The sequence below is a fragment of the Myotis yumanensis genome, unplaced genomic scaffold, assembly GCF_028538775.1.
Source record: "Myotis yumanensis isolate MYYU_CA2020_CCGP unplaced genomic scaffold, mMyoYum1.0.hap1 SCAF_1, whole genome shotgun sequence".
In the NCBI taxonomy this organism is placed as follows: Eukaryota; Metazoa; Chordata; class Mammalia; order Chiroptera; family Vespertilionidae; genus Myotis; species Myotis yumanensis.
The window spans coordinates 145,795,986-145,822,625 of NW_027223752.1; the positions used below are offsets into that span (position 1 = coordinate 145,795,986).

The 26,640-nt window shown below is 43.1% G+C and overlaps 1 protein-coding gene across 1 annotated transcript; it reads left to right on the plus strand.

Moving 5' to 3' along the window:
- The first annotated feature begins 272 nt into the window (after positions 1-272).
- Positions 273-26,029, plus strand: MSRB2 (methionine sulfoxide reductase B2). Its single transcript, XM_070408311.1, has 5 exons — positions 273-387; positions 11,007-11,107; positions 16,264-16,340; positions 23,783-23,930; positions 25,289-26,029. The coding sequence occupies exons 1-5, from the start codon at positions 273-275 to the stop codon at positions 25,391-25,393; spliced, it is 546 nt and encodes a 181-aa protein (XP_070264412.1). The 3' UTR covers positions 25,394-26,029.
- Positions 26,030-26,640: the final 611 nt, after the last annotated feature.

The window sequence follows — 26,640 nt, forward strand, 5'->3', positions numbered from 1 at the left end:
AAGAGCGGAGTGGGCACGGGTGGTTGGGGCAGGGCCAGGGGGGAGCAGGCGGCGGCAGGGGCCCGAAGGAGAGGCTGGGAGAAGGGGAGGGGGCAGTCGGGAGGGCAAGAGGGTGGGGGTGCGGGGGGGGGGGCAGGGAGAGCCAAGGGAAGGTGGGTAGGGGCAGCAGCCGGAGCGGGTAAGAGGCGGGACGCGGGAAGGTGGAGCGCGGGGCGGGATGCGGGGACGCAGGGCGAGGCGGCGCGCGGGGCGGGGACTGCGGCCGCGGCGTCATGGCGCTCCTCCTCCGCAGGCTGCGGCTGCTCTTCCGAGAGGCGCCTCCTCTGGCTGCGGGAGGCCGACCTGGTAGCCTTGTCCTCGGCGCCAGGGCGGGACACGGGGACGCAGGTAGGACGCGGGCCTCGCGGGCCCCGCGCCGCCCCCCGTCTTTCGGGCTCTCCGTTTCACTGGCCGCGGCCTGGGTGCTGGCTCTGGAGCCGGCGAGGACACTGGCTGTAAAGTGGAGGGGCGGCCGGGGAGGCCCTGAGAACTGGCGGAAAGGTATAGAATCTATACTATAGATCCTCGCCCAGGACGCGCACACACGTTCCTTTCTTTTGCGCCACATCTCGGGCCCAGGAGCCCCTGACGCTCGTCGTGGCTGCGGCCGGAGCCGCGGTGGGGACTGCGCGCTCCCCTGCGGCGCGCCTGGGTCTGACACCGGCCCCGCGTCCCGGGCTGGGCGCGCGTCTGGGAGCGGGCACTTCAGACCCCGGGTCCTGGGAAGGGGCTCCCTGCCCTGCTCTGTTTCTGGGTACGTTTCAGGACCCAGGGAAACAGCGGCCAATAACCCGTCCCCCCTAAACTGAGAGGCATGGTTGGTCAGGGGCTGAGGCGGACCCGGGGAATGTGTGTATGTTTTTTGCAGAATGCCTCTGGCGCCGCTGTCTCATCGGGGCGTCTTTGCATTTCACTCTTTAGTACGGAGTCCCCTGTATTTCAGATCTGTTTCCAGTCTTTTAGTGGCCCCGGAGGGTTGCCTTCCCGGCCATCTCTGAATCCACTTATTGTGTCCATTGAAGACATTGAGAGATACCTAACGCCGCTGAAAATGTCCCCCGTCACTTGGAACTCTTTATTCCTGGAAGTTTTCACAATGGAGTGTTATGGAGTAGTAGCTGATCCAACATGACTTCCGGTTATGGCCTTCAGAACCCCACTGGTGCCTATAATTAGCCAATCTGACGATATTTGTTGCCTGCCTACTGTGGGCCAACCACTGGTTTGCTGAGAACCACCGGTGATGGAAACGTCATAATTGTAGGCTAGAGCTCTCCTTACTTCCCTCTGCGGGCTGATGGTTTCAGCAGAAACGTGTCCTTTATGACTGTACTTGGTGCTGTCGGAAACAGCCCAATAAATTGCCTTTGGATCTGAAGTTCTTCAGCAACATTAAAATTTGGCCAGACACCAGTAGGTAACTAGAACTGTGAAACTTATCAGACACCCCCTCCTAGGCATTTATTCTAAGGAAGATATTCTAGAGGACGAAGCTATATGTGCAAAGATGTTTTAAGAACCAGAAACTGGCTATAACCTAAATGTCCACCAGTTAAGGAATGCTTACATAAACCATGAAAGTTCAACAAACTATGAAGCACCCATTAAAAACGATTAACAGGTAATAAAGGGCTTCAGTGTGGACAGTATTCCTTACTGGCTGTGTCTTTGGCACATCTTGAACTTGGTAAAGCTTAAACCTGTTCTTCTATAAAATATGGATAATGACAATAATGGGGTTTTTGCACAGAACAAATGGGCAAAAATAATTTAAAATGCTTTATCACAATAATTGGCACTTAATAAGCACACAGTAAATGTTAGTTATGCTTAATTAGTAAATGGGAAAGACAAAATGGGAAGATAAAAGTATACTCCACATTTAACCTATGTTGTGGACTTGAAGATGGCTGGAGGGAAAGAGAAATGAGAAGACATTGAAAGTGACAGAGGACTGTTCTCCAGAGGACGTCTGATAAACAAAAGGCAAGGCCCCTGTGATTTTGTCATCCAGATTGAGAAAGAGCAAACAGAAGAGGAAAGTTAGAAGTATTTGGAGAAAACAATCTGTTGTTTCAGGAAAGCGTTCTTCCTAGAGGTCCTCTGCTAGGAAACCACCTGAGCCAAAGTTTGACATGGTCTAGTCCAGTGGTTCTCAACCTTCTGGCCCTTTAAATACAGTTCCTCATGTTGTGACCCAACCATAAAATTATTTTCATTGCTACTTCATAACTGTAATGTTGCTGTTATGAATCGTAATGTAAATATCTGATATGCAGGATGGTCTTAGGCGACCCCTGTGAAAGGGTCATTCAACGGCCAAAGGGGTCGCAACCCACAGGTTGAGAACCACTGGTCTAGTCACTGTGGTGGGAGAGAAGATTAAGTCTACAGATTAAACTGGTTTTTACCCCAGTTCCTAATAAGTTCTTTTAGTTTAACAAGTAGTTATTGAAATGAGGCTGGCTTATGTGTGACAATTGGCAGTGTAGCACCTGTGGCCAGAAAGGTTAGCAAAACCAGAAGGAGGTAACCAGTGGGTAACCATAAGAGCAAGAGTGTGTTTGCTTAAAGATGAGAAAGTCAAGGTCCCCCTTATGGAACATATGGCCAACAAGAAATCTAGCCTGTGCAAATCACACAGCACAGAGAGAGAAAGGAACCCAAGGGAATTTGAATTTACCAAAGCATAGGTCAAGGCAGAGCTATGTAGCCATCGAATCCAATAGCAGCAACAGCCCTAACTTTTTGGCAGTGAAAATAACAAGGGAATTGGAAAGACATGTGGGTCCTAAAGGAACCACACGAGGTGCAAGTGATGTGGACCGAGGACAGAAAACACCTGCGCTTCTCTCTTCACTGGTGGCCACAAGACTTAACTTATTCCCAAGTGAGACCTTGCTGTGTGCTGTATGTCCATGCACCTAAATTGCTGCTTGGTAAAATAGCACAGATTTTACTCATAATGCAGTTTTTTTTCAAACTTTAGTCATTTCCTAAAGCATAGTGATTACTCTGCTCAGGCTGCCATAACAAAATACCATAGTCTGAGTGGCTGAAACAACAGAAATGTATTTCCTAACAGTTCTAGAGGCTGCAAGTCCAAGATCAAAGTGTGGAGCAGGGTTGGTTTCCCCTGAGGCCTGTCTCCTTCCTTTGCAGAGGGTTTTGTGTGTGTGTGTGTGTGTGTGCGCTTTCTCATCCCTAGTGTCTCTTCCTCTTCATACAGGGAGAGCAGTCATGTTGGTTTAGAGCCAGTGGTCGGCAAACTGCGGCTCGAGAGCCACATGTGGCTCTTTGGCTCTTTGAGTGTGGCTCTTCCACAAAATACCACGTGTGGGTGTGCACGTACAGTGCAATTGACACTTCTTGAAACTTCGTGGCCCATGCGCAGAAGTCGGTATTTTGTGGAAGAGCCACATTCAAGGGGCCAAAGAGCCGAATGTGGCTCGTGAGCTGCAGTTTGCTGACCACTGGTTTAGGGCCCATCCTAATGGCCTCATTTTAACATAATCATCTCTTTAAAAGTCCTATCTCCAAATACAATTACATTCTGAGATACTGAGGATTGGGACATATGAAGTGTGTTTGGGGTGGGGGGATACACCATTCAGTTCATAACACCCGGCTTAAACCAACACCCGGCTTAAACCGCTGCAAGTGATGCAGACCACATATATCCTGCTCTGAGAGCACTCAATTGACCATTTGGCTATCAAGGCAGAGTCTATTTCCCCTTGAAACAGTCATCCACACTGGCAGATTGGCAACAAAATGTTGTGTAATTGGTGCGTGAGTTTGTGCCTCATCAACTAGTCTGAACATTGATACCCATCAATGAAACCTTCCCACACAATAATAGCGTAAAAGGTACATATAGATAAGGATTAGGAGAGCCATGAAAAATGTGGTTTCTTATTGTATTAAATGAAGGAGTAATTATTTTGTTTAAGAATTTAAATATACATTTTAAACTAAAAACCATTAGGGCAGAGGAAGAAGGTGAGTGTCTGAAAGCAGGTAGGCACTCTGTAACAGGTGAAGTAAAATATGGAGCTAGGGGAGAGGGAGCTGGGAGCTCAAACAGGATTCATGCCTTAGGTTCAAAGCTGAAGCATGGGAATCCCACTGAACCTGGCCCTTCATGAATTCTCACTTTCCACTATTAACTGTTATATTGAACTGCAGGCTGAAAGACACTAAGGCAATACTTCCTGGAGACAATAGGTTTTTCCCTCCTACCCCATTCCACTCCCTCCCCAAAAGGAAATAGGAAGATAATGGCAGCTTTACAGACTGTAAATCCCAACCTCAATACCAAAAGTTGATCCTCTACTTAGCTATCCATAGAAATAATGCAAGATCTTTGCCAGAGCCAAGAATACACGTGGAGTGGCATGGCAGGACAGGTATTTGAAGGGTAAGGAGAGCTTTCATCAGGGTGCTCTGTTGCTCTTTTCCTTGGTAGATGTCAGTGATAGCCATGGTTCAGATTTCATAAATTCCTCTCTAGACCAGAGTTTATGCTCTAGAAGGAGAAATCGAGGACAGTTCATTCTCACTAGCAAAGCCTGTTTTAACTCTTTACAATTTTTCACCTTTTGGGGTGGCCTTTGTGTGACAGGTCCCAGCTTAGATCACTCTGACACATTCGCACTGGTCATCTCTTAGCATCTTGCCCTTGGTTGAAGGCTTGTAAAATGTAGTTATACCCATACATCTACCAGTCTTTTAAGTAGTCTAAAATGGAATGCCTTTTACTTCCCTTGTGCTGAAGCAAATAATTCACGTCCATTAAAACTAGTTCTCATCCTAGTTGCTCTTAAAATAGGAACAAAACAACTCTACCTGATAACCTAGTCTAAAATGATTTAAAAATGTTTCAACCATTCTGTTGGTATTTAAGCTTGCAGTGCTTTATAAAACTCCCATATTATCATCTTAAATAGTTATCTAAAGCTTATGTAGTGAGTAAATTTTTCTCAATTTAATTGTTTTCCATATTTGGTGTACTCAAGGTAAAAAATAACTCCACAATTATCCCCTTTCTTTCCTAAATCATCAGTTTATCCTCCACTTAGTCCCATCAACATACTAGACTACTGTGATTTTCTCATATTAAAATATGCTTTTGACCTATCTTTCCTTTCCAGCTTCCTCCAGACACCATCTTCCTTTCCCTCTCTCTTTTCTTTTATTCAATCTATTCCAATCAGATTTCATCTACACTCCTCTTTTCCAGTGATCTCCACATTGCTAAACTCAGTGGTCAGTTATCGTTCATCTCTTTCTTGATCTTTCAAAACAGTAGATTATGCCATTTTTCTTAAAATACTTAGTGCCCAGGACACCACATTCTTTCAGTTCCGTTCCATCTCTGTCCATTCCTCCCCATATCCTCAGCCTGCAAGTTTGGAGTGCCTCTGAGTTTTAAGCCCTTGGGCCTTTTTAAAATTTTTTTTATTAAATTTTTATTGTTTAGATTATATTTGTTCCTCTTTTTTTTTCCCCCCATAACTCCCCTCCTCCCAGTTCCCGCCCCACCCTCCGCCCTCACTCCCCACCCACTGTCCTCATCCATAGGTGCACGATTTTTGTCCAGTCTCTTCCCGAATCTCCCATTCCCCTTTCCCCCGCAAGAATAGTCAGTCCATTCCCTTTCTATGTCCCTGATTCATTATAATCACCAGTTCATTCTGTACATCAGATTATTTATTAACTTGATTCTTAGATTCATTTGTTGATAGATGCATGTTTGTTGTTCACACTTTGTATCTTTACCTTTTTCTTCTTCCTCTTCTTAAAGGATACCTTTCAGCATTTCGTATAATACTGGTTTAGTGGTGATGAACTCCTTTAGCTTTTCCTTATCTGTGAAGCTCTTTATCTGACCTTCACTTCTGAATGATAGCTTTGCTGGATAAAGTAATCTTGGTTGTAGGTTCTTGCTATTCATCACTTTGAATATTTCTTGCCATTCCCTTCTGGCCTGCAAAGTTTCTGTTGAGAAAACAGCTGACAGTCGTATGGGTATTCCCTTGTAGGTAATTGAGTCTCTTTCTCTTGCTGCTTTTAAGATTCTCTCTTTGTCTTTTGCTCTTGGCATTTTAATTATGATGTGTCTTGGTGTGGTCCTCTTTGGATTCCTTTTGTTTGGGGTTCTCTGTGCTTCTTGGACCTGTAAGTCCATTTCTTTCACCAGGTGGGGGAAGTTTTCTGCCATTATGTCTTCAAATAGGTTTTCAATATCTTGCTTTCTCTCATCTTCTGGCACCCCTATAATTCTGATATTGGTGCGCTTGAAGCTGTCTCAGAGGCTCCTTACACTATCTTCGTATTTTCGGATTCTTTTTTCATTTTGCTTTTCCGGTTGGGTGTTTTTTGCTTCTTCGCATTTCAAATCTTTGACTTGATTCTTCCACTCCTCTGTTCTGCTATTGGGTGTCTGTATAATTTTCTTTATTTTAGTCAGTGTATGCTTAATTTCTAGTTGGTTCTTTATCATAGCATCAAGGGTCTCATTAGTTTTCGTGAGGCTCTCATCAAGTTTATTGGCAGCTTCTAGCACATTATTGCAAGCCCTCAAAATTGCTTTTTTTAGCTCTATATCCTCCATTTCTGTCATGTTTTCTTGTCTCCGCATTTTTTATGCTTTCTTGGTGCACCCCCTTGTGGTCTTTGTGCGCAGTGTTGTTCTAGTTAAGCCTTGATTGTTGTAGTTAATACTAGAGGGATTTGACCACCAGGCTGACTGGCTGTGAGAATCAGCTGTATCTGCCGCGGGAAAACTTCTGTCCTCTGGAGAGGTGCTAATCTAGCCTTTGCCTGAGGCGATCCGGCAAATGGCTCTGAGCAGGGCTCGGGCGGGGCGGGTTGCAGGGGATCAACAGGGCGGTCGGAGGGAGCAGTTATGGCTGCTCTCAGTCCCGTTCCCAGAGGCTCTGCTTCTCAGAACCCCAGCAACCACTGCAAACCTCAGAGAGAAAGCTGCCCTCACGTTCCGACTGATGCCAGACAATCCCACTTCTCCCGTTTGAGTCTGAGTCCCTAGAGACTCGCCTGGATCTGGAGCTCAGAGTCTGAGACTCCCTCCTGATTGAAAACAACAACCTCGCCCTCAGCCACCAGCCCACTTTGCACCCGCACCTCCGCACCTTTATATTTTCCACACTGCGCCTCCTCTGAGCCTCGGTATGCTGTTGTCTTTCCTTCTAGTTGAAGAGTCTCTCCTCAGCCAGCCTTCCTGTGGTTCTGGGTGATGTCCGTTCCGTCTTTTAGTTGTATTTTTGAAGTGGTTGTTTGCGGCAGCAGTCTCCGGTGTTTACCTATGCCACCATCTTGGTCTCTCGCCCTTGGGCCTTTCTATTCTGTCTATACTCATGGACTTGGGGCTTTAAATACATCTTAATGCTGAGGAGTCCCAAATGTACATCTCTACCTTGAGCCTCTCCCTGAACTCTAAATCCATGTATATCCAACTGCCTACCTGACCTCTCCATTTGAATATCTAATTGACATTGTTAAACTTAAATCTAACACCAACCTTCCACACCTGCTTCTTCTATAGTCTTCCCCTTTGTCCAGTGCATGACCAAAGCCTTGGAGTAGTGACCTGTGACCCTTTTCTTTTTCTCATACTCCCTGTCTGATCCATCAGCACATCTTCCGGCTCTGCCACCAGAATGCTTCTAGTGTCTGACCACTCTAAGCATTACTGCTCCCACCCTGATCCCAGTCTCTTCCATCTCAGCCAGATTATTCGTTACCTTCATACTGATGTCCCAGCTTCAGCCTTTGCCCTGCTTCATTTTTTTTTAACATATGTCAGCCACTAATCCTTTTTAAATGTTGGCCTCTGCTAACCTTCCAGTGACTTCCAAACTTACTGAGAATAAAAGCCAATGTCTTTACAGTAGCCTTCAAGGCCCTAACTGATCTGGTTTCATTGCCTTTCTGTTCTCACTTCCACTAACCTTCCCTTGCTCACTCCACTCCAGTGCCTCTGGTCTCCTTGCTGTTCATAAGGCATGCCAGGCCTACCCCACCTGTTTTTCCTCTTGCCTATAGTGCTCTTCTTGTCCATATTCCCATGGCATGTTTGTTCATTTCCTTTAAGTCATCTTCTTAATAAGGCCTTCTCTGACTACTATACTGGAAATTGTGTGTGTGTGTGTGTGTGTGTGTGTGTGTACATGTGCACATATATATACACACATAAATAAACGTATACACACATCCTCACTCTCTGCTTGCCTTTGTGATTTTCGAAAAATCACCTAAAGGTCTATGTCCTTTACTTAGTTAGTTAATTTTACCTCTACTCCCTAATGGCAGTGATTCTTATCTGTTTTCTTTACCCCTAAATCCCTAACATTTAGAATAGTATCTGGTATACAGTAGGTCTTCTATAAATATTTGTTGACTGAATGAATGAAGAAATGAATATTAAATGCCAAAGCACTACAGTATATACTAGGGACACATTGAACAAAGACAATTCTTTCAGATGTTCAGCTTCTAGTCTGGCTTCTATCTTACTGCTTTATAGACTCGGTAGACTTTATAGACACACAGACAAATTAGCTTCCCATCATGGTGTTAAATAGTCTATAAAGGAAGAACACAGAGGAGGATCTTGCAGTCTAGACTTGGGGAAGGAGTGGCGGTGTTCAGGGAGGGTCTCCTGGAGAATTAACATCTAAACTGAGACCAGAGATTGAAGGTCTCCAGTTTCTGGATCAGAATGTAAGGATCTTGGAAGTTTTCATTCCATCTTAACAACAAGTAAAAAGCTGGGCAAACCATGACAAGTTCTGGGGACTCAGAGGACTGCAGTTCAGAAGAACTGGAGCATAGTGGAAGGGAGGAGTTGAAGGTGGTAACTAGGGCCAAATCACACAGGGCCTTGAAGTCACATTAAGGAGTTTGGAATTTAACTTGAGTATATTATGTTGCATTGAACAGTTTGAGGCAGTGAGAAAAAGGAAGTGGTTAGGATAGGCAAGGGCATATAAATGAGACTTTTGTAATAATCTGTGCTAGAGAAGAAGGTGGCCTAATGCAAGGTGACAGCAGAAAAGTGAGAATGAACAGATCTAGAGTTATTTAGGAAGTAGGACCAACAGGGCTTGGTGCAAGCAAAAGGGAAGAATCATGGATCAGGCCTGGCTTTCTGGTTTAAATCATGGGGTGGATGAGCTAGAACATGTGAGAAGGGGAGCAGATTTGGGTTGGGGGGGAGATACATAAAGGCCTTTTGTGCATGTTGTTTGAGATGGGACATCCTAGTAGAGATCTCCAAGTGTTGATTATACAGGGTTGGCAAAAGTAGGTCTACAGTTGTTCAAATAGAAAAAGACATGCAGATTATGATTATTAGAATAACTTTATTAACAAAAAAATGTCACCTACAACTGTAAGCCTACTTTTGACCTCCCCTGTATATGGATCTGGAGCTCAGCAGAGAGCCTGAGGATGGGGAGAAAAATATATTTGGGAGTCTCATGATGTAGGTGGGTCTTGAAGCTACCAGATAGATGAAACCACCCAGGAGGCAGGTGTGGAGGGATGATAGAAGAAAGCCTAGGACGGATAGATTCCTCTGAAGCACATCAAGATACTAGGAATGGCTAGAGGAAGGGGAGTTGAGTAAAGATACTGAAATGGAGTAATCGGATGCCCCAGAGAATGTGGTGTCATGGAAGCCAAAGGAATAGAATATACCCCAAAAGAAAGAATATCAAGTGTCAGTGTTATCGAGAAGTAAAGGAGATAGGGATGAAGTGTTCCTAGGGACACTTCTTTTACTTAAAAGTCCTCAGTGAGCCGTCTGAGAACAGATTCAGTGCAGTTCAGGGGGAGAGGGAGTTGCTGGGGGAGGCGTGGGGGCGCGGGTGGTTGATGTGTCCCTAGTGCATCACACGCAAGGCACATTATGTCAGCTTGCCCTACTGTTGCTGATGCTAACTTTGCTTACTTGGTTAAGGTGATGACTTCTTCATTTTTCCATTGTCAAGGAATATTTTCTTCCTTGTAAATATTAATTAATCATATTTTGAAAATGTTTGACTATTCCATTCTTCAACAGTCTTTTACCTAGGGAGTTTGGAATCCCCTGATGATTCTTACTTGAATCAGTGATTATTTTAGTGATTGCAAAAATGGTGACTTAAACATTTTTATCATTCCTTCTGCATTTATTACTTGGCATCCTGCCTGATAACTCTAAAAGCCACTGACCAGTAATTATTGTCACATAAATACATTTTGCTTTGCTTCCCAAGAGCTGGGTTCCTGAAAAATCACGTGTTAATGAGCTGTATTTCCATAGGGATAGAAGTAGTAAGATAGAAGCCAGAGAGAGTAAAAGGAACAAAATGTGAACAAAAACCATGAAGCATTAGAATAGATTATGGTGGGTCTCAGTTTCCCTTTCAGGAGTATATGCTATAGCAGTCTTTTTTCCTCACAAAAAGGTTTTTTAATAAAGACCTCCCTTGCCAAACAAAGTCAGAGATATCTTTATAAACCCGCAAGGGAAAGGAGTTTAATAATCCACTAGCTCAACGTTCTTTTCTCTCCAATCACTCAACTACTCCCAGATGTATCCTGACAGAAACTTCTCCTTTGAACATAAGTAATGGAAGAAGGATCAATTTCTACCCTTAGGTACCTGAGGAGAATTTATTTGGCATTATTTCATATTTCAGCTGCCTCTTTAACTTCTGTGCTCTAGGGGGACTAGAAAACGGGCTCTCTACTTATTACTCATTTCTTATTAAACTAATGACTCAATTAAAGCATTTTGTACCAGAGCTTTCTGGTCCCTGAAGAATGAAGGAGTGGGAGAGGGGAAGGGACGGATTTATTCTGCTGGGGGATAGCGCCCTTTAGGAGACAGGCTGAGGAAGAAAAGGTTATTATGCCCTTTTGTTTTAATAAAAAATAAATCTTATTTAACAATACAGGGTCTCTTACAAAGCGTGAGCCATCTCTCACCAAGAGTGAGTGGCGAAAGAAGCTGACTCCCGAGCAGTTCTATGTCACCAGAGAAAAAGGAACTGAACCGGTAAGCTAAACGGACGGACAGTTTTCTGCTTGCAGGCCTGGGGATCAGGATTGGGATAGACCTAATCACAAAACCTAACTCATCATCATCTACTCGACAGATCCGGGCCCTTCGTTGTTCTCAGGCCATTGCTGTCCACCCAGCTGTAGAAACCAGACACCTTCCCTGGGCCATGTCACTCTCCACCCTCCATCTCTTCTGCCTCCCAAATTACCTCCCACTCACTCTCCTGCTGTCCACTGCTCTTGCTGCCATGCTGGCCCAGGTTCTCACCCTCTCTCGCTGGTCAGACTGTGGTAGCCTCCAACTGTTCTACTCACAGCCATTCTTGCTGCTCATCTAGCCATTCCCCACAGGGCTGCCAAAGATCTTTTCAAAAGGCAAATCTGTTCACATCGCTCCCCTGCTCAAAATCCTTCCGTGGCTCCCACTGCTTTGAAGGCAAAGAGAAAAGTGTCTAAATAGATAACAAGGACCTAAGGGATCTGGCCCCTACCTCCCATCCCCATCCTCAAATCCTGCCTTTTTACCTCTCGATCTGTGCATTTTAACCACACTGTCCTTTCACCTCTCAAACGCCCTGGGCTCACTTCTCCTCTAGGGCCCTTGTACCCGTGTTCTCCTTTCTCATCACTGCCGCCCGCCCCCCCCCCCCCCCCCCCCGCCAATTCATTCAGACCTATAATTCAGCTCTCAGCCCATATTTCATTTCCTTAATGAAGCCTTTTCTCAGCCCCAAGCTGGGTTTGCTTTAAACAGCCCTTTTCCTTCATAGCATTGTCCATCATTGATGTATTCCTAGCACATAACATGGTGTCTGGCAATAAAAAATAAATTTTCTGAATGTTAAAACACTTGGAGTGCGGGAAACGAGTTAAGTCGGCTCGCGTGAATTGCGCGTACTCCGAGGGAGCCGTCTTAACTCGGTTCATATAGATTTGCGGTGGAGTGCGGGAAACGTGTAAACTCGGGCCGATTGTAACTGCGTATTACCAAATATTTGTTTGTTTGCCGTTCACAAAGATACCTACCTGCGTATGCGAACCGTTTCATACCCATTGGGGTAATAGGTATCATAAAAATCCCTGATTTTGCGCGGGAAACCTAAATAATTGCCCGCGCCATCTTATATTTTGGCGGGAAATTCACCCGACACCGTAGTGTTAAATGACTGAAGACTAAGAGGTGGAAACATTATTTACACTGTATTCAACAATCTCACCTTTATTCATTTCCTGAGAGAACAGTCCTCAGTGGTTCCTCATGACAGTATCATTTTTACAGCCCTGCATTTCTTAACAAGTGGTCTGTCTGAGACCCAAATATGGGCACTGGAATATAATTATTGAACTTGTTATTAGATGCTTTCATTTGTGAAGCAGACCCCATAGAGGACCACAGCACAGTGGTTTTGCAAAGTTGTAGAGTATTTATATGTTTACCTTAGCAGTCCCTGCAAAAGTTCAAGTAGCTCTCCAATTGCATGTGGCCTTATAATTATGGTCTCACCCTCAACTTCTCCTATGCTGCAGTCATAAGACAGGCCAATAGATTTTCATGAAAGACTGGTATTTTTGAAAACTTCCTGTGGGCAGCATTATAATAAATCCTTTACTGGGAAAGAGACTATATTCACCATTATTGCAGATGGCTTAATGGAGCCATACGTGGTGCTCTGTATAGTAGTGTATATTCCCAGAATAGTCTAAGCCAGCCCTGCTCTCAGGCGGAGTTTGGTAAGTATACAGAGCTTGGAGATGAGCTGCCAGATGTTGAGGAGAATAAATCTGTGGGATTCTCAGACAGATGGTACATTATATTCTGTGCATTTGGCCATTTTACAAAATGAGCCTCATCCATTATTTTTAACTAATGTTATAAATCCTTTTCACTTGATCCATTGTCACATTTAACTTTTTAGAATTTAAGCTTTTGTTGGCTTCATGGGCCTAAGGAAAGAGAAGTAAAACATCTAAGCTTTCTATTTGGTGACTCAAAATTAACAGTGAGTTCCACGTGTTTTTATTGGGCAGCAGTAGTGTGCCAGCACTCTACTAGGTATGGTGAAGGAGTTTACAGCGTGGTTGAGCAATAACTAAAAGTCAGATATCAATAGAAGGTAGGCTTTATGCAGGCCTCTGTCTGCCCCCCAGATCTGCTCTCCACTTGCTTTACCTGCTCTGAGCCCTGAGAAGAGTAACCATCTCCCTTGCCCTCTGGCTACTGATTGAGTTTGACCAATGGGAGATGCCAGGAGATCAGGTGGCAGAATAGAGAGGTCGGGAACCACAGTCTTCCCTGGAACTATGTTCCTCTAGTATGAACAATCGAGATGGAAGCTGAGTTTAGCCCTAAGTAAGAGTTAGGGCTGTATGAAATTGGGGAAGGGAGAGGGAGACATCAGGAAATCAGGCAGGGAGGTAGCTCAGAGATGTCATTTCATCTAATATGTTAGCTGGGGCTTCCTTTTTATTTCAATTTTTTAAAAGGTGTATTACCTGCCACTTTCTCTGTCCAGATTGCAGCTGCACAGGCAGCCCTCGCCTACAGCTGCTGTGTCACAGGTTCTGCTAACTGCCCCTGCCTTTGTCCAACAGGCCTAGGAGTGGTAGTGTGTTCTTATGGTCATTGGCCCAGGGGTGCTTACCCTCCCTTGTTGATTGCCATTCGCCTTGTGGAAATAGTTTGTGAATAGTTCTGTATTAAATTATCTGCAAATCATCGCTTTTCAGGGTGTTATCTGTTTCCAAAAGGTATGTTGTATTGACAAGATCAAAGAAGGGAGAACTCCCATTGGTCCAGATAGTCTGTCTTAGTCAGTTTGAGCTGCTGTAGCAGAATACTATAGACTGGAGGGCGTAGACAACAAACATTTATTTCTCACTGTTTCGGAGGCTAGAAAGTCCAAGATCGAGGAGCCGGCAAGTCAATGATTGGAGAAAGCTTTCCTCCTGGTTTACAGATGGCCGCCTTCTTGCTGTGTCCTCACATGATGGAGAAAGAGAGCAGTTTCTCTCTTATGTCTCTTCTTAAAACGGCACCGTCCCATTCATGAGGGCTCCACCCTCATGACCTAGTCACCTTCCAAAAGTCCCACCTCCAAATACCATCACATTGGGGATTAGGCTTCTACAAACATTCCGTCCATAGCACAGACCTTGAGAACCCCAGGGGTATCTTGAGAGTCAGGCCATCTCTGACCCTGTCCCCTTCCCCATACAGTCGTTCAGTTCTCTCTTTGAAATAATTCTTGAATTTATCCTCTTCTTTTTATTGCCACTGCTCCTGCCACAGCTAAATACAGGCCTGTATTAGTGGCTGTTTGATTATTTTTTGCCTCTGGTGTGTTCTTTCCCTGCTCCAACCCCTTCTTCATGTGCACATCCGGTGTGCACGCCCCGTTTAAGTTCCCACGGGGCACATATTAGGTTTCCAAGTATGAACACGAGTATGAACAATTGAGATGGAAACTGAGTTTAGCCCTAAATAAGAGCTATGGTTCGTATGAAATTGGGGAAGGGAGAGGGAGACATCAGGAAATCAGGCAGGGAGGTAGCTCAGAGATGTCATTTCAACTAATATGTCAGCTGGGGCTTCCTTTTTATTTCATTTTAAAAAAACAAAACTATAATACCAGTTCTTTGTTACTTTCTCTGTCCAGCTGGCCCCTGTAATAATGCAATGATAAAATTATATTTTTAATGTTATCAGGTTGTCTGGATCCTATGAGTAGGTTTTTTCTGGATCAGCTTTAGGATTGGGAGCCCTTGGGCTTGTGTTTCTCATCAGCCCCGGTGGGAGGTATGTGAAAGTTCCTCCTCATGATAGATGCTCATTCATACGGATGTTGGGAGCAAGTGTTCAAGGGGATGGGCCATAGAGCCACCAGCTCACTACTGTTCAGATTTCTTCAGCTATGTTTAGGGTCTTTAAAGAGGGAAAACATCCAAGTGTGGCCAGATGGTAGGCTCAGTAGGTTAATTTGAAATCGTCCATTATTTAGTTCCCTGGAAATGTGCTGTTAATACCACTCCAGGGAATTTGAATGTTTAACCTGTGAACTTGTTTAGTTGAGAAATCGAGAGTGGCCAGAAGAATCCAACATATTTCCTGAGTCAGTTCTGTGGCTCAGTGAGCCATTCTGTACTTCGCTTCTCTTCCATCCCATAAAATGAGACAGTGGTTCATAGTTGGCTAGTGAAAGGGTTACTTTTTCTTTAATGTTCTTTGACAAAAAGAATTGGACAAAAATTGTCTTTTTTTTTTTAAACCAATGAGATTCAGTTTGTAAAATAACATTTAATAAAACATTGACTCAGCTCACTCATTGCTTCAAGTCTCTGTGTTCCTCTTAATCAGGGGTCCTCAAACTACGGCCTGCAGGCCACATGCAAATACAAATATTGTATTTGTTCCCGTTTTGTTTTTTTACTTCAAAATAAGATATGTACAGTGTGCATAGGAATTTGTTCATAGTTTTTTTTTAAACTATAGTTCGGCCCTCCAACGGTCTGAGGGGCAGTGAACTGGCCCCCTATTTAAAAAGTTTGAGGACCCCTGCTCTTAATCTTTGAAAACCTGCAAATTCTGAAGCTGCAGCGAGCATAGTAATTCCATCTAAGTCGTCACTTAGGCACTGGGAGAACTTAACTCGTTATTTAACATTTATTAAGTATGCAGTGTCCTGAACACTATGTGAAGCATATTAAAGGCACGATCCTGATCTCACTGAGTAATACTTTTTATGTAATTATATTCTGTCTTTAATTGGAGATTTCAAAGCGTTTTCGACAGAAAGCTAGATTCCTGTTGTATTGACTCTTCAAATGGAGACTGAAGTCTTACACAATCCAGAGGACTGTTCTCTCCCCTTTTCATGGACTTTGATGTTCCCGGAGGAAAGGTGCTATGTAAATACAGGGCATGATGAATGTCAATAATTTGAATATTTGGCACAATTAAAGTCTGGGTTGTAAAGAAGCCCACAGGCTGCTTCATTGGGTGTGTGGTAATCTTCTCTCTGGGGGTATTTGCACTTTGTCAAATTAGTACAAAAAGTCCTTTATTTGAGGACTTCATCTTGGATTTAAATCTATTGTATTATCTCCTGTTAGTGTTATGAGAAACCTAACATGATGTATCGGATTGCCTTTCAGCCTTTCAGTGGGAGCTACCTGAATAACAAGGCACCGGGAATGTATCACTGTGTGTGCTGTGACAGCCCGCTCTTCAGGTGAGATCAAAGACCTGGCGATTCTGAAGGATAACAGACTTCTAAGCTCTGCCTCGTTTGAGGCCTTGGATAAAAACGCACTCGTGTTGTTTTTAATTGTCCCTTCTCATCTGGCATGGTTGCTATAAGGAGAGCTATTTGTATAAGATACTTGCTTGTCTTAATTACTTCTAGCATTTAGAGCCGTAAACAAGACTTCTTCGCCTATATTCTTTCTTTCTGTATCCTCGAGAAATAGCAAGATAAATAAGTCTTGGTGGGCACCTTCAGAGAAAGCTATTAGTGGTTTTTCCTGGGAAAGTATTTAAAGAAATCTAAACCATAATAGCATTTGCTTGGCCATGTGATTAAAACTATATCTCTCCCAGGGAAAATGGGTTTATAATTCAATTTAGGAAATGTAGAATTTTATGAGGACAGATTCCCCACAATGCTTGACAGTAGTGAATACCATCTCTCCCCTATGTAGCTGAAAGTAAATTTAATTGTCCCTTGATTTCAAAGCCTCTTTTAAGTCAATCAGGATCTGAAATCTCTCAACAAAGACTTTTTTGTTTAGACATGCAGGAAACAGTCTAAAAAAAGAAGACTCAATGGAGAAGAAAGGAAAACATCTTTGAAGTCTTGTTTTTCAGAACTTCAAAGATGTTGTTTTCTTTTTGCATCAACCCTAAATTGGTTTAGAATAAAATATAAATCAAGCCAGTTCTGTGAGTCTTCCATTAGGCAGTGCTTCATTCTGTCCTTTGGCTTCGAGCAGACTGGGTTTTCCTGCTAATGTGAGCTGAATTGGGAAAGCCAGACCCGCCTTCAAGAATGAGGAACAATTAAGATTGATTTTCCTTCATGCTCATGGAAGGCAGGCCTTTGCCTGGTTTCATCTCTTCTGTCAGTAGCCCGTGAGGAGATGTCTAAGATGGCAGTCAGCCTGGGATGGCCTGGGACAACTAAGAGACAAAGGTTAATTTTGACACAGTAAAATGTGCGTATTCTGAGACATTAATTATGCCATGACCTTTAGTCCCATTAAAGAGGAGGAGTAGGACCTTGAGAGGGCCAACCTGCTTTAAGCCAAAGAACCATGTTGTAAAAGTATCAAGGACTGCTTTGTTACTGTATGGAAAAGACAGATGTTCTGTTTCTGTCTTTGGACTGTGAAGACAAAAGGTTATTAGTATTATTATTTTGTTGTTAATCCTCACTTGAGGATATTTTTTTTGTTGATTTTTAGAGTGAGTAGCAGGGAGGGGGAAAGACAGGAAAAAAAACAATGTGATAGAGCTACATTGACTGGTTGCTTCCCACACATGCCCCAAGGGCCGGGGATGGAACCTGCAACCGAGGTGTGTGCCCTGGACTGGAATCCAACCCAAGATCCTTCAGTCCATGGGCTGACACTCTAGCCACTGAGCCAGACTGGCCAGGGTGAAGACAAAAGATTAGAAGCCATCCTTGTAAGAACATTCTCCTCCCCCCCCTCCTCCCCCCTCTTCTTCATTGGTGATCTAGTTTGGGCAGTAGTAAAGTTGAGACCTTCTTTCTACACAGTGCCTGCCATCCACTCACCACATAGTTCAGGCATTGGACTCACAGAATGTTGGATCAGGGAGGATCCAAGAGACCAGAGCAGAAAGCTCTGTCCAGTAGAACTATCTGATGCAAATGTTCTATATCTGTTCCATCCAATATGGTAGCCACTAATCCCATATAGCTATTGAGCACTTGAATGTGGCTAATGCCACTGAAAACCAGAACATTTTATTTTATTTTAATTAACTGATAAGGCCACATGTGGCCAGGCCACTGTATTCTCACAGTGGTAGTCTAAGTTAAGGAAGTTGAATGACCAGCCCCAGGTCACTAAGGTAGTGAAGCAGCCAGGACTAACAAGCCAGCCAATTCTCCAAAAGCGTGTTTACCAGGTGGCCAGTTTACTGAACTGCCAGTTCACCAACTATATTTGTTTCTTTTCAATCACTTAATTTTAGTTGAAAAGTTTTTATTTTTTTAAGGACTTTTGAGTTCGTTTCTGTTCCATTTTCCTGCTGCGGCCAAGACTAAGAGAAATAAGAATAGATTCATAAGAATCATTTAGGTTCCAGAATATACTCTTTTTAAAGATACATGTGTTTATAGTGTAGCAGAGTGGATAAGGCTGCCAAGATGGACATCCTGGCTCCATTACCCTATGATCGTGGGCAAGCTTCTTAACCTCTCTGTGCCTCAACTTCCTCACCTGTAAAATGAGTATGGTAGCAGTACTGAATGTATAAGGTTGTTGGGAGGATTAACTGAGTTATGAGTTAAGACATGTAAGAGCATCAGAGCATTGCCTCACACATGCCAAGCACTCAATACTAGCCGCAGTGTCAGCAGTGATAGAGATAGATCCTTTTTTGGGCTGTATACATGAGTGTATCTGATAATGAGGCATTCTTGAGAATGTATTCTGATTAGTGAGAATCTATAAATGAAGACTATTTTTTTTGAAGACTATATTCTTGAACATGCTTCCCATTTAAGAAGCTAGTCTTGGGAATTATTCTTGTTTTGCCTCTCATTTTCCCCTCTCTCTGTCCCCAGTTACCAGCCTTAATAATAGGGAGTAGGGGTAGAGAAAAATACACATTCCTTCAAATGCTTGTACAGAGTCAAAAGAAGGTGAAAAGACGGTCAACCACAGCTAAATAGTAAAGAGTCGAGTGGATGTGGGACCCCTGCCTCTTGGTGGATGGGTTCGTTGCTGCCTGCAGACTTGCCTTCACATGGAACCAATATGGTGCAGATTCTGGGAGACCTGCTGACTCTCCAAATCAGAGACCTTTACAATCAGGGTTTCCCAGGGTCAGGAACACTCCCAGGATGTTACCACTCCCCTGGGGACTCCACACTGCCACTTGGTGACTTTGCCCCCTCCCTACTCCCTCCGTTCACCTTCCTTCTCCTTCCCTCCGGACACCAATTTTGGAAGTGTTTACTAAAATCTACTGTGGTCATATTTCATGGTCATAAATCTTAGAGGAAAACAGAGCCTGATACTAGTTCCCTTTTTTTAAATCCTTACGTGAGGATATTTTTTCCATTGCTTTTCAGAGAGAGTAGAAGGGAGAGGGGAGGGAGGGAGAGAAGCATCAGTGTGAGAGAGACACATCGATTGGTTGCCTCCTGCATGCACCACACCCTGACCAGAGTAGGAAGCAAACCCGCAACCCAGGTATATGCCCTTGACTGGAAAGTGAGCCTATGGCCCTTCAGTTCACAGACTGACGCTCTAACCATTTAGCAACACTGGCAAGTTCCCTTTTTATGTAACGTCTGATGTCCTACATGTTACCAGTAACTAACATTGTTTAAAACCCCCTTTTCAAAAATTTTAATTCTTTCAAGTTAACTGAAATTTTTCTAAGATACTACTAGGGTTGTCAGTTATCACCAGATGCCTGTGCTATTGGTTTGGAGGCTATAGAATTTTCAGAAATGAATAATAAATGAAAGAGTGTATGAGAAGAAATGATCCAGAGTGGTTTTAGTTTTTCAAGGGTGGGCCTTATAATCTGCTAATTATTTCAATATGTATATTAGAATTCTAATTGGCCTTAATATTTAGGTTCTTACTCTTAAATTATATACGATGACCCTCTCTTATTACTTGGAAAAATCTCCAGATTCTGTTAATTGCATCAATAAAGGTTTATTGTTTCCCATAAAATATTTTAAATGAGTTTTAGATTCATTCATTAAAAAAATTTATTGTATTCATAATTCTCCACTGAAATTCCTTTAATAATCACTAGTTTATATATAATGTTGAGAGTTGAAAGGATATGTTTAAAAGGTACTTGAGTTGTTTTTCCCTGGGCCAGAGTGGCATGGATGAATATTTTTGAACCCTTACAAAAGGATTGTAAAGGACCCAACCTGAATATGCAGACACTTTTAATTGGACCCCCACCTGTTCAAATGTCATGGATAATAATGATGATATTAAAAAAAAAATACTAGCTACTGACTTATGTACATATGTCTGACACTATGCTATACAGAAAATATCTCAGCTAGTCCTCTCAGTAACCCTGGGAGGTAATGATGCCATCACTAATCTATTGATTAGGATGCTAAGGCTTTAAAAAATTAAATAACTTGACAAGATCACATAGATGTAACAGGCAGAGTCTGGATTTGCACCCAAGTCTTTCAGAAGACAAAGCCCTTAATTCCTCAAAGTCAGACCTATGGTTCTCAAAGCCTGTCTGAGGGCCCTAGGAATTCCTGGGACCTTTTTAGGGGACCTCAGAGGTCCTCTCTTTACTAACTACATATTTGCAAGGCCACACCTTCTTTCTACACTTCACTCAGAACAACACTGCAGCAGGTTGAATGAAGAAGCCCATATAAAGGTTCAGTTGCCTTTAGGTAAGCTAGACATTAAAGAGATTTGTAGCCCTAACTGGTTTGGCTCAGTGGATAGAGCGTCGGCCTGCGGACTGAAGGGTCCCATGTTCGATTCCAGTCAAGGGCATGTACCTTGGCTGCGGGCACATCCCCAGTAGGGGACGTGCAGGAGGCAGCTGATCGATGTTTCTCATTGATGTTTCTAACTCTCTATCCTTCTCCCTTTCTCTCTGTAAAAAATCAATAAAATATATATTTTTAAAAAAGATTTGCAGAATTGTAAAGCAATGCAACTCTTCTCACTAAATGTTTGTTTCATTATGGAAAATATAACCATCATAAAAATGTTATTTATATTATGTAATGAATTTGTTGTTTTTTAAAATAATGCACGTATATTTTTAAAATTCTCAGTTTTTATAATTTGTCAAATATTGATACATATAACTCATGTAAACAAAAGCTCTCAGCAATCCTCAATAATTTTTTAGTATTAAAGGTTCCTGAGACCAGAATGTTGGAAAATCACTGCATTATATTAGACTAGAGGCCCAGTGCACAAAATTCGTGCACTGCGGGGGGGGCGGGTATCCCTCAGCCCAGCCTGCACCCTCTCCAATCTAGGACCCCTCAGGGAATGTCCGACTGCTGGCAGTCGGACACATTCCTCTCACAGTCCGAGACTACTGGCTCCCAACCGCTCACCTGCCTGCCTGATTGCCCCTAACCACTTCTGCCTGCCAGCCTGATCACTCCCTAACCGCTCCCCTGACAGCCTGATTGATGCCTAACTGCTCCCCTGCCAGCCCGGTCACCCCCAACTGCCCTCCCCTGCCGGCCCGGTCACCCCCAACTCCCCTCCCCTGCGGCCTGGTTACCCCCAACTGCTCTCCCCTGCTGGCCATCTTGTGGCTGTGGGAGCCGCCATCTTTGAGGGCAGGGCAATCAATTAGCATATTCCCTCCTTATTGGCTGTGGGCACCACCATCTTTGTGACAGCATGGAAGTCAATTAGCATATTCCCTCTTTATTAGGTAGGATATTTCTGCTGGGAATCATGCTCTAAACCAGCGGTTCTCAACCTGTGGGTCATTTGGTGGTCAAATGATCTTTTAACAGGGGTCGCCTAAGACCATCCTGCATATCAGATATTTACATTATGATTAATAACAGTAGCAACATTACAGTTATGAAGTAGCAACGAAAATAATTTTATGGTTGGGTCACAACATGAGGAACTGTATTTAAAGGGCCAGAAGGTTGAGAACCACTGACCTAAACTGAGCTTCCTTCCCTGTTCATAGTCTAGAACAGGGGTGGGCAACCTTTTTGTGAGTGCGTGCCAAAACCAGCAAAATCTCTGACTCAAAATTCTTCTGCGTGCCAACCCTAATTTTTTGAGAACATGTTACGCCTACTTGATATCTCTTAAGGTATTCGTATGTGAAGAAGCTTGAAGAAATAATAAAATTCATTTGAGCGACAAAAACACAGTATATGATGATGAAAAATACATTTATTTTTTAATGTATACATGTATACTGATAGTCCGACAGAAAACTTTATGACTCCGTTTGATATTATCAGTGGGACTTTTGCTGCTGCATCACTGATGACAGAGATTTTACATCAGGTTTATATTTCGTGACCTTCAGCGATATGCACGAGCTACTACTTTCATCCGTCAGGCTACTCCTATTACGAGACTTAACAAAATTCATCACTGAGAACAAAGATTCACAAGCGTATGTGGATGAAAACATGGAGAGTAATGCTGTTGCAAAATTTTTTAAACAAAAAATTTTCTGGAATGTCATTCCAAATCCTCAATAGTTCATTTTCGACACTATTGAAATTGCTCTTCCCCTCTCTTGTCAATCCATGTCTATGGTCTTTAACTTAACTTGTTATGTAAAATTATTTATTTATCTAAGATGCACCTACACTGAATTTATCTGAAAAATAAAAAAGTTGATATTAAGAAAAAAAATTGTAAATGGAAGATTATAAGAGAGGGTTTCGTGTGCCAGCAAAAGTTACTGGCGTGCCATGTTTGGCATGTGTGCCAGGGGTTGCCCACCCCTGGTCTAAAGATTTGATTTGCCAGATTTTTCTTTTCATTTTGCTCAGCTTTTTTTTTTTGCAATATTTATGATTCATTTCTTCTCATTTTTCCTTAGAGCCATCTCACTGCCATTTAAAATTTAAATATCTATTTTCCTGGCACTATTTAAGGGAGCTTATCTTTTAAAGCACTTAGAGAGGAGGCAGGTCTTAGGTGGGCAGATTATTTGTTGCCTCCTCTTTCCGGGTCCTCTTGCCTCCCCAGCCTTCAGCACCACTGGTCCTTGTGGGACTCCCCCAAGGATCAGCTTCTCTGCAGTGACTGACTCAGAATGACCAGGCTTATTTATTAATAAGAATAGTCATAGTGAACGTTCTTTCATAAGCACATTCCATATGCTCCACAAAGTAGCTCTTTAAATCCTCAAAACACCTCCATAAGGTAGATATTAACCCCCTTTTGCAGATGAGGACACGAAGGCTGAAAGGGGAAGCAGCCTGCCCAGTTCCACACAGCTAAGCAGTGGCAGGGTCCGCTCGTGGGTCCTCGCAGGTGGCCAGGCCTCTGTGTTGAGATAACCCAAAGTTTCTGGTGCTGAAAGTGGCTGCTTCATCAGACCTCACGCTTCTCTGACAGGCCAAGCTCAATGTGCCCTCCTTCAACCACTGCTATTTCACTTCGATTTCCCCCTTTTTTACCTTTACAACACATGGATTTAATCTGTTTCTTAATATGCAACACAATCCACAAAGCTCCTTGTTGGACATTGAGAAACCTTTAACACCAAAGAAACACTGTGAAGGGACAATGTTTTTAATGGTGAAGGTGCAGTGGGCAAAATCCCTGTGGAATTGATTGTCACATCACCCGCCATGGGATCTGGCAGAGGAGGGAGGGGATCAGATCCGCTCAGTAGAAAAATGAGTCGGAGCCTAAAATGCTCTTTGTGTGTTAATAACGGTAGCGTTGGGAATGTCTTCCTTAGTTCTGAGAAAAAGTACTGCTCCGGCACTGGGTGGCCTTCGTTTTCTGAGGCCCACGGTACGTCTGGCTCTGATGAAAGCAACACAGGAATCCTGAGGCGTGTGGACACCTCACTGGGAGCAGCTCGCACAGAGGTTGTCTGCAAGCAGGTGAGTTTCTTTGCGTTGTCTGTCGGGTTTTCCCTGATGCTGTCCCAAGTGCCACACAGAGCTCCCTTGTCCTTGGCAAGTCTAGTTGGTGCTGAAGCACATGGGGTTTCTACTCCTGCACCTTCTGATCCCTCCCTCCCCTCATTCTGGGCCATGCAGAGAAGAGAAAGAGCCTTCCTCCCACCCCCTGAGGGGCCTGTCCTGGGTCTAGCCTGCCAGAGCTGAGAGCAGAGTCAGGATCAGAAAGAAAGAGTTGGCCCTAACATTCTTTAGGACAGTGGTTCTCAACCTTCCTAATGCCGCGACCCTTTAATACAGTTCCTCATGTTGTGGTGACCTCCAATTTCATTGTTACAAATTGAACATAATTAAAGCATAGTGATTAATCACAAAAAAAACATATAATTATATATGTGTTTTCCGATGGTCTTAGGCGACCCCTGTGAAAGGGTTGTTCGACCTCCAAAGGGGTCGCGACCCATAGGTTGATAACCGCTGCTTTATAACAAGGACAGGCAGCAAAGGCCTAGTGTGGGTGGCATCTCCCCACCTTCTTCCCCACTTGGCCGTGTGTCATGGACAGAGTGACACGGCAGGTGACATCAGCGCACTATTCCCACTGTGAGCTTGGTAGGAGAGCGCGCTTCATTCCAGACAGCAGATTCATTTTGATATGCTTGTGTGCTCAAATGTTCTGGTGGTGTAAAACTCCAGAGGCAAGCAGATAAGTAGAGCATAGTTTTATCCTTAATAAAAAAAATAATACACTGGCCACAACCACATTATTGAGTATTTACCCAGGAATTGTGTTAATGCTTTATATGCATTTTATCAATTAATCGTCAACAGCTCTCTTTTTTTTTTTTTTTTTTTTTTAAATATATTTTATTGATTTTTCACAGAGATGAAGGGAGAGAGATAGAGAGAGTTAGAAACATCGTTGAGAGAGAAACATCGATCAGCTGCCTCTTGCATATCCCCCACCGGGGATGTGCCCGCAACCCAGGTACGTGCCCTTGACCGGAATCGAACCTGGGACCTCTCAGTCCACAGGCTGACGCTCTATCTACTGAGCCAAACCGGTTTCGGCAGCTCTCTTAAATAGGTACAATGATTCCTATTTTATGGATGAGTAAATCGAGGCCTAAGTTCAATAACTTGCTCATATTCTCTTTGATAAAACTGAGAGCAATTTACCACTTCTGTGCTCTGCCTACTTTCATTTCTTAATCAGATTCAATGGACTTCCCCCCACACAGATGTTGAGCACTGGGTGGCCCCGTGGGGTTCATCTGACTACTTTTACCTAAAGATCTCTTTCTCGGTGGAGAAATGACAGAGGCTTATCTCCTTTGCAGTGTGAAGCTCACCTCGGCCATGTGTTTCCTGATGGACCTGGGCCTGCTGGTCAGAGGTTTTGCATCAACAGTGTGGCCCTGAAGTTCAAACCAGGGCAACCCTGACGCTCTGCAAGAGTCCCTTTCCCTTGCCACTCCTTCACTTATACCCTCAATTTTCAAACTTCCTGTGACTGACTTGTTTTATTTAATACTAAACTGGGCTACATTTGCTGCTGGCACCAAGTAGGTCACAACTTCTCAATTATATTTATCTGGAATGAACTCATCCCTGACTCCTGCTCTGACTGAGGAATTTCACAGAATGACAGAGGGCAGCCATTTCCAGCCACTGACTTCTGTAGGCTCTGCCTGGGATGCGAGGGCATGACTCTTAGGAGGCTAATGGACTGTAAGCCCAAAAATTCCTACAAAACTACCCTGAACTTTCCATTGCAGTTAAGTCCTTCATGGATGTATATACATGAGGTATTAAGTGAAAAAGTGGAAGGAAAATAAGGGCTTAATCAATCCAGCATTAAAAGAAGTACCCAGGAGTAGGATTGTGGAGGAGCTGTGATTTGGGAGCTACCTATGGTGATGGATGGAGTGCATGACTCTTTCAAAATGTCTTGAACATTCTAGTTCCAACCTTTTGACCCTCAAATAAGTTCCAATGGGAGCTTGTTAGATTTCAGCAATAGTGAATAAAAGTGCCTACTGAACTTTTAAATGTTCAAATAAAAACCAACATTTGTTTGCTTTTTGTCTAAGTCTATGAATTTGCTCTTTTATTAAAAAATGACTAAATCAAATGCCAAAAAATAATTAAATTACATGGTCCTAGCATTTGTTTATACGAACACGAGTGGCAACTAAAGTGTTTTATAAATTGAGAGTCTTGAATAATTTGCTATTGCATGTTTAAATCATTTTCTTTGGGACTTTATGGGAAGAAAGGAAAATTATTCCATTTTTTCTTTATTTACTTGTAATGCATTATTCTTTTAGTGGTTACCTTGGAAATCACAATATGCATTGTTAACTTGTTATAGTAATGAAAATTATTACTTTTTTTACTTCTCCAAGAATGCTAACCTTCGAACACTTTAAATTCCATGAATACCCTCCCATATTTTACGTTACTATTGTCATGTATTTAATTTTACACACATTTTAACCCCCCAAAATTATTACTGATATATACATGTCAATATCATTTATATTTACCTGCATATTGCAACTCTCTGTTGCTCTTCATTTTTTCCTGATACTCCATGTTTCCCTGTGTGAGTATTTCCCTCTGCCTGAAGAACTCCTTTTGTATTTTCTTTTAGTTCATGATTCTTGTGGTGAATCTTCTGTTTTTGTTG

Coding starts and splice junctions, on each gene's coding strand:
- MSRB2 (XM_070408311.1), top strand. CDS start 273: ATGGCGCTCCTCCTCCGCAGGCTGCGGCTGCTCTTCCGAGAGGCGCCT. Junction 11,108..16,263: donor GAGAAAAAGGAACTGAACCG/GTAAGCTAAACG, acceptor ATTGCCTTTCAG/CCTTTCAGTGGGAGCTACCT. Junction 16,341..23,782: donor TGTGACAGCCCGCTCTTCAG/GTGAGATCAAAG, acceptor TGTCTTCCTTAG/TTCTGAGAAAAAGTACTGCT.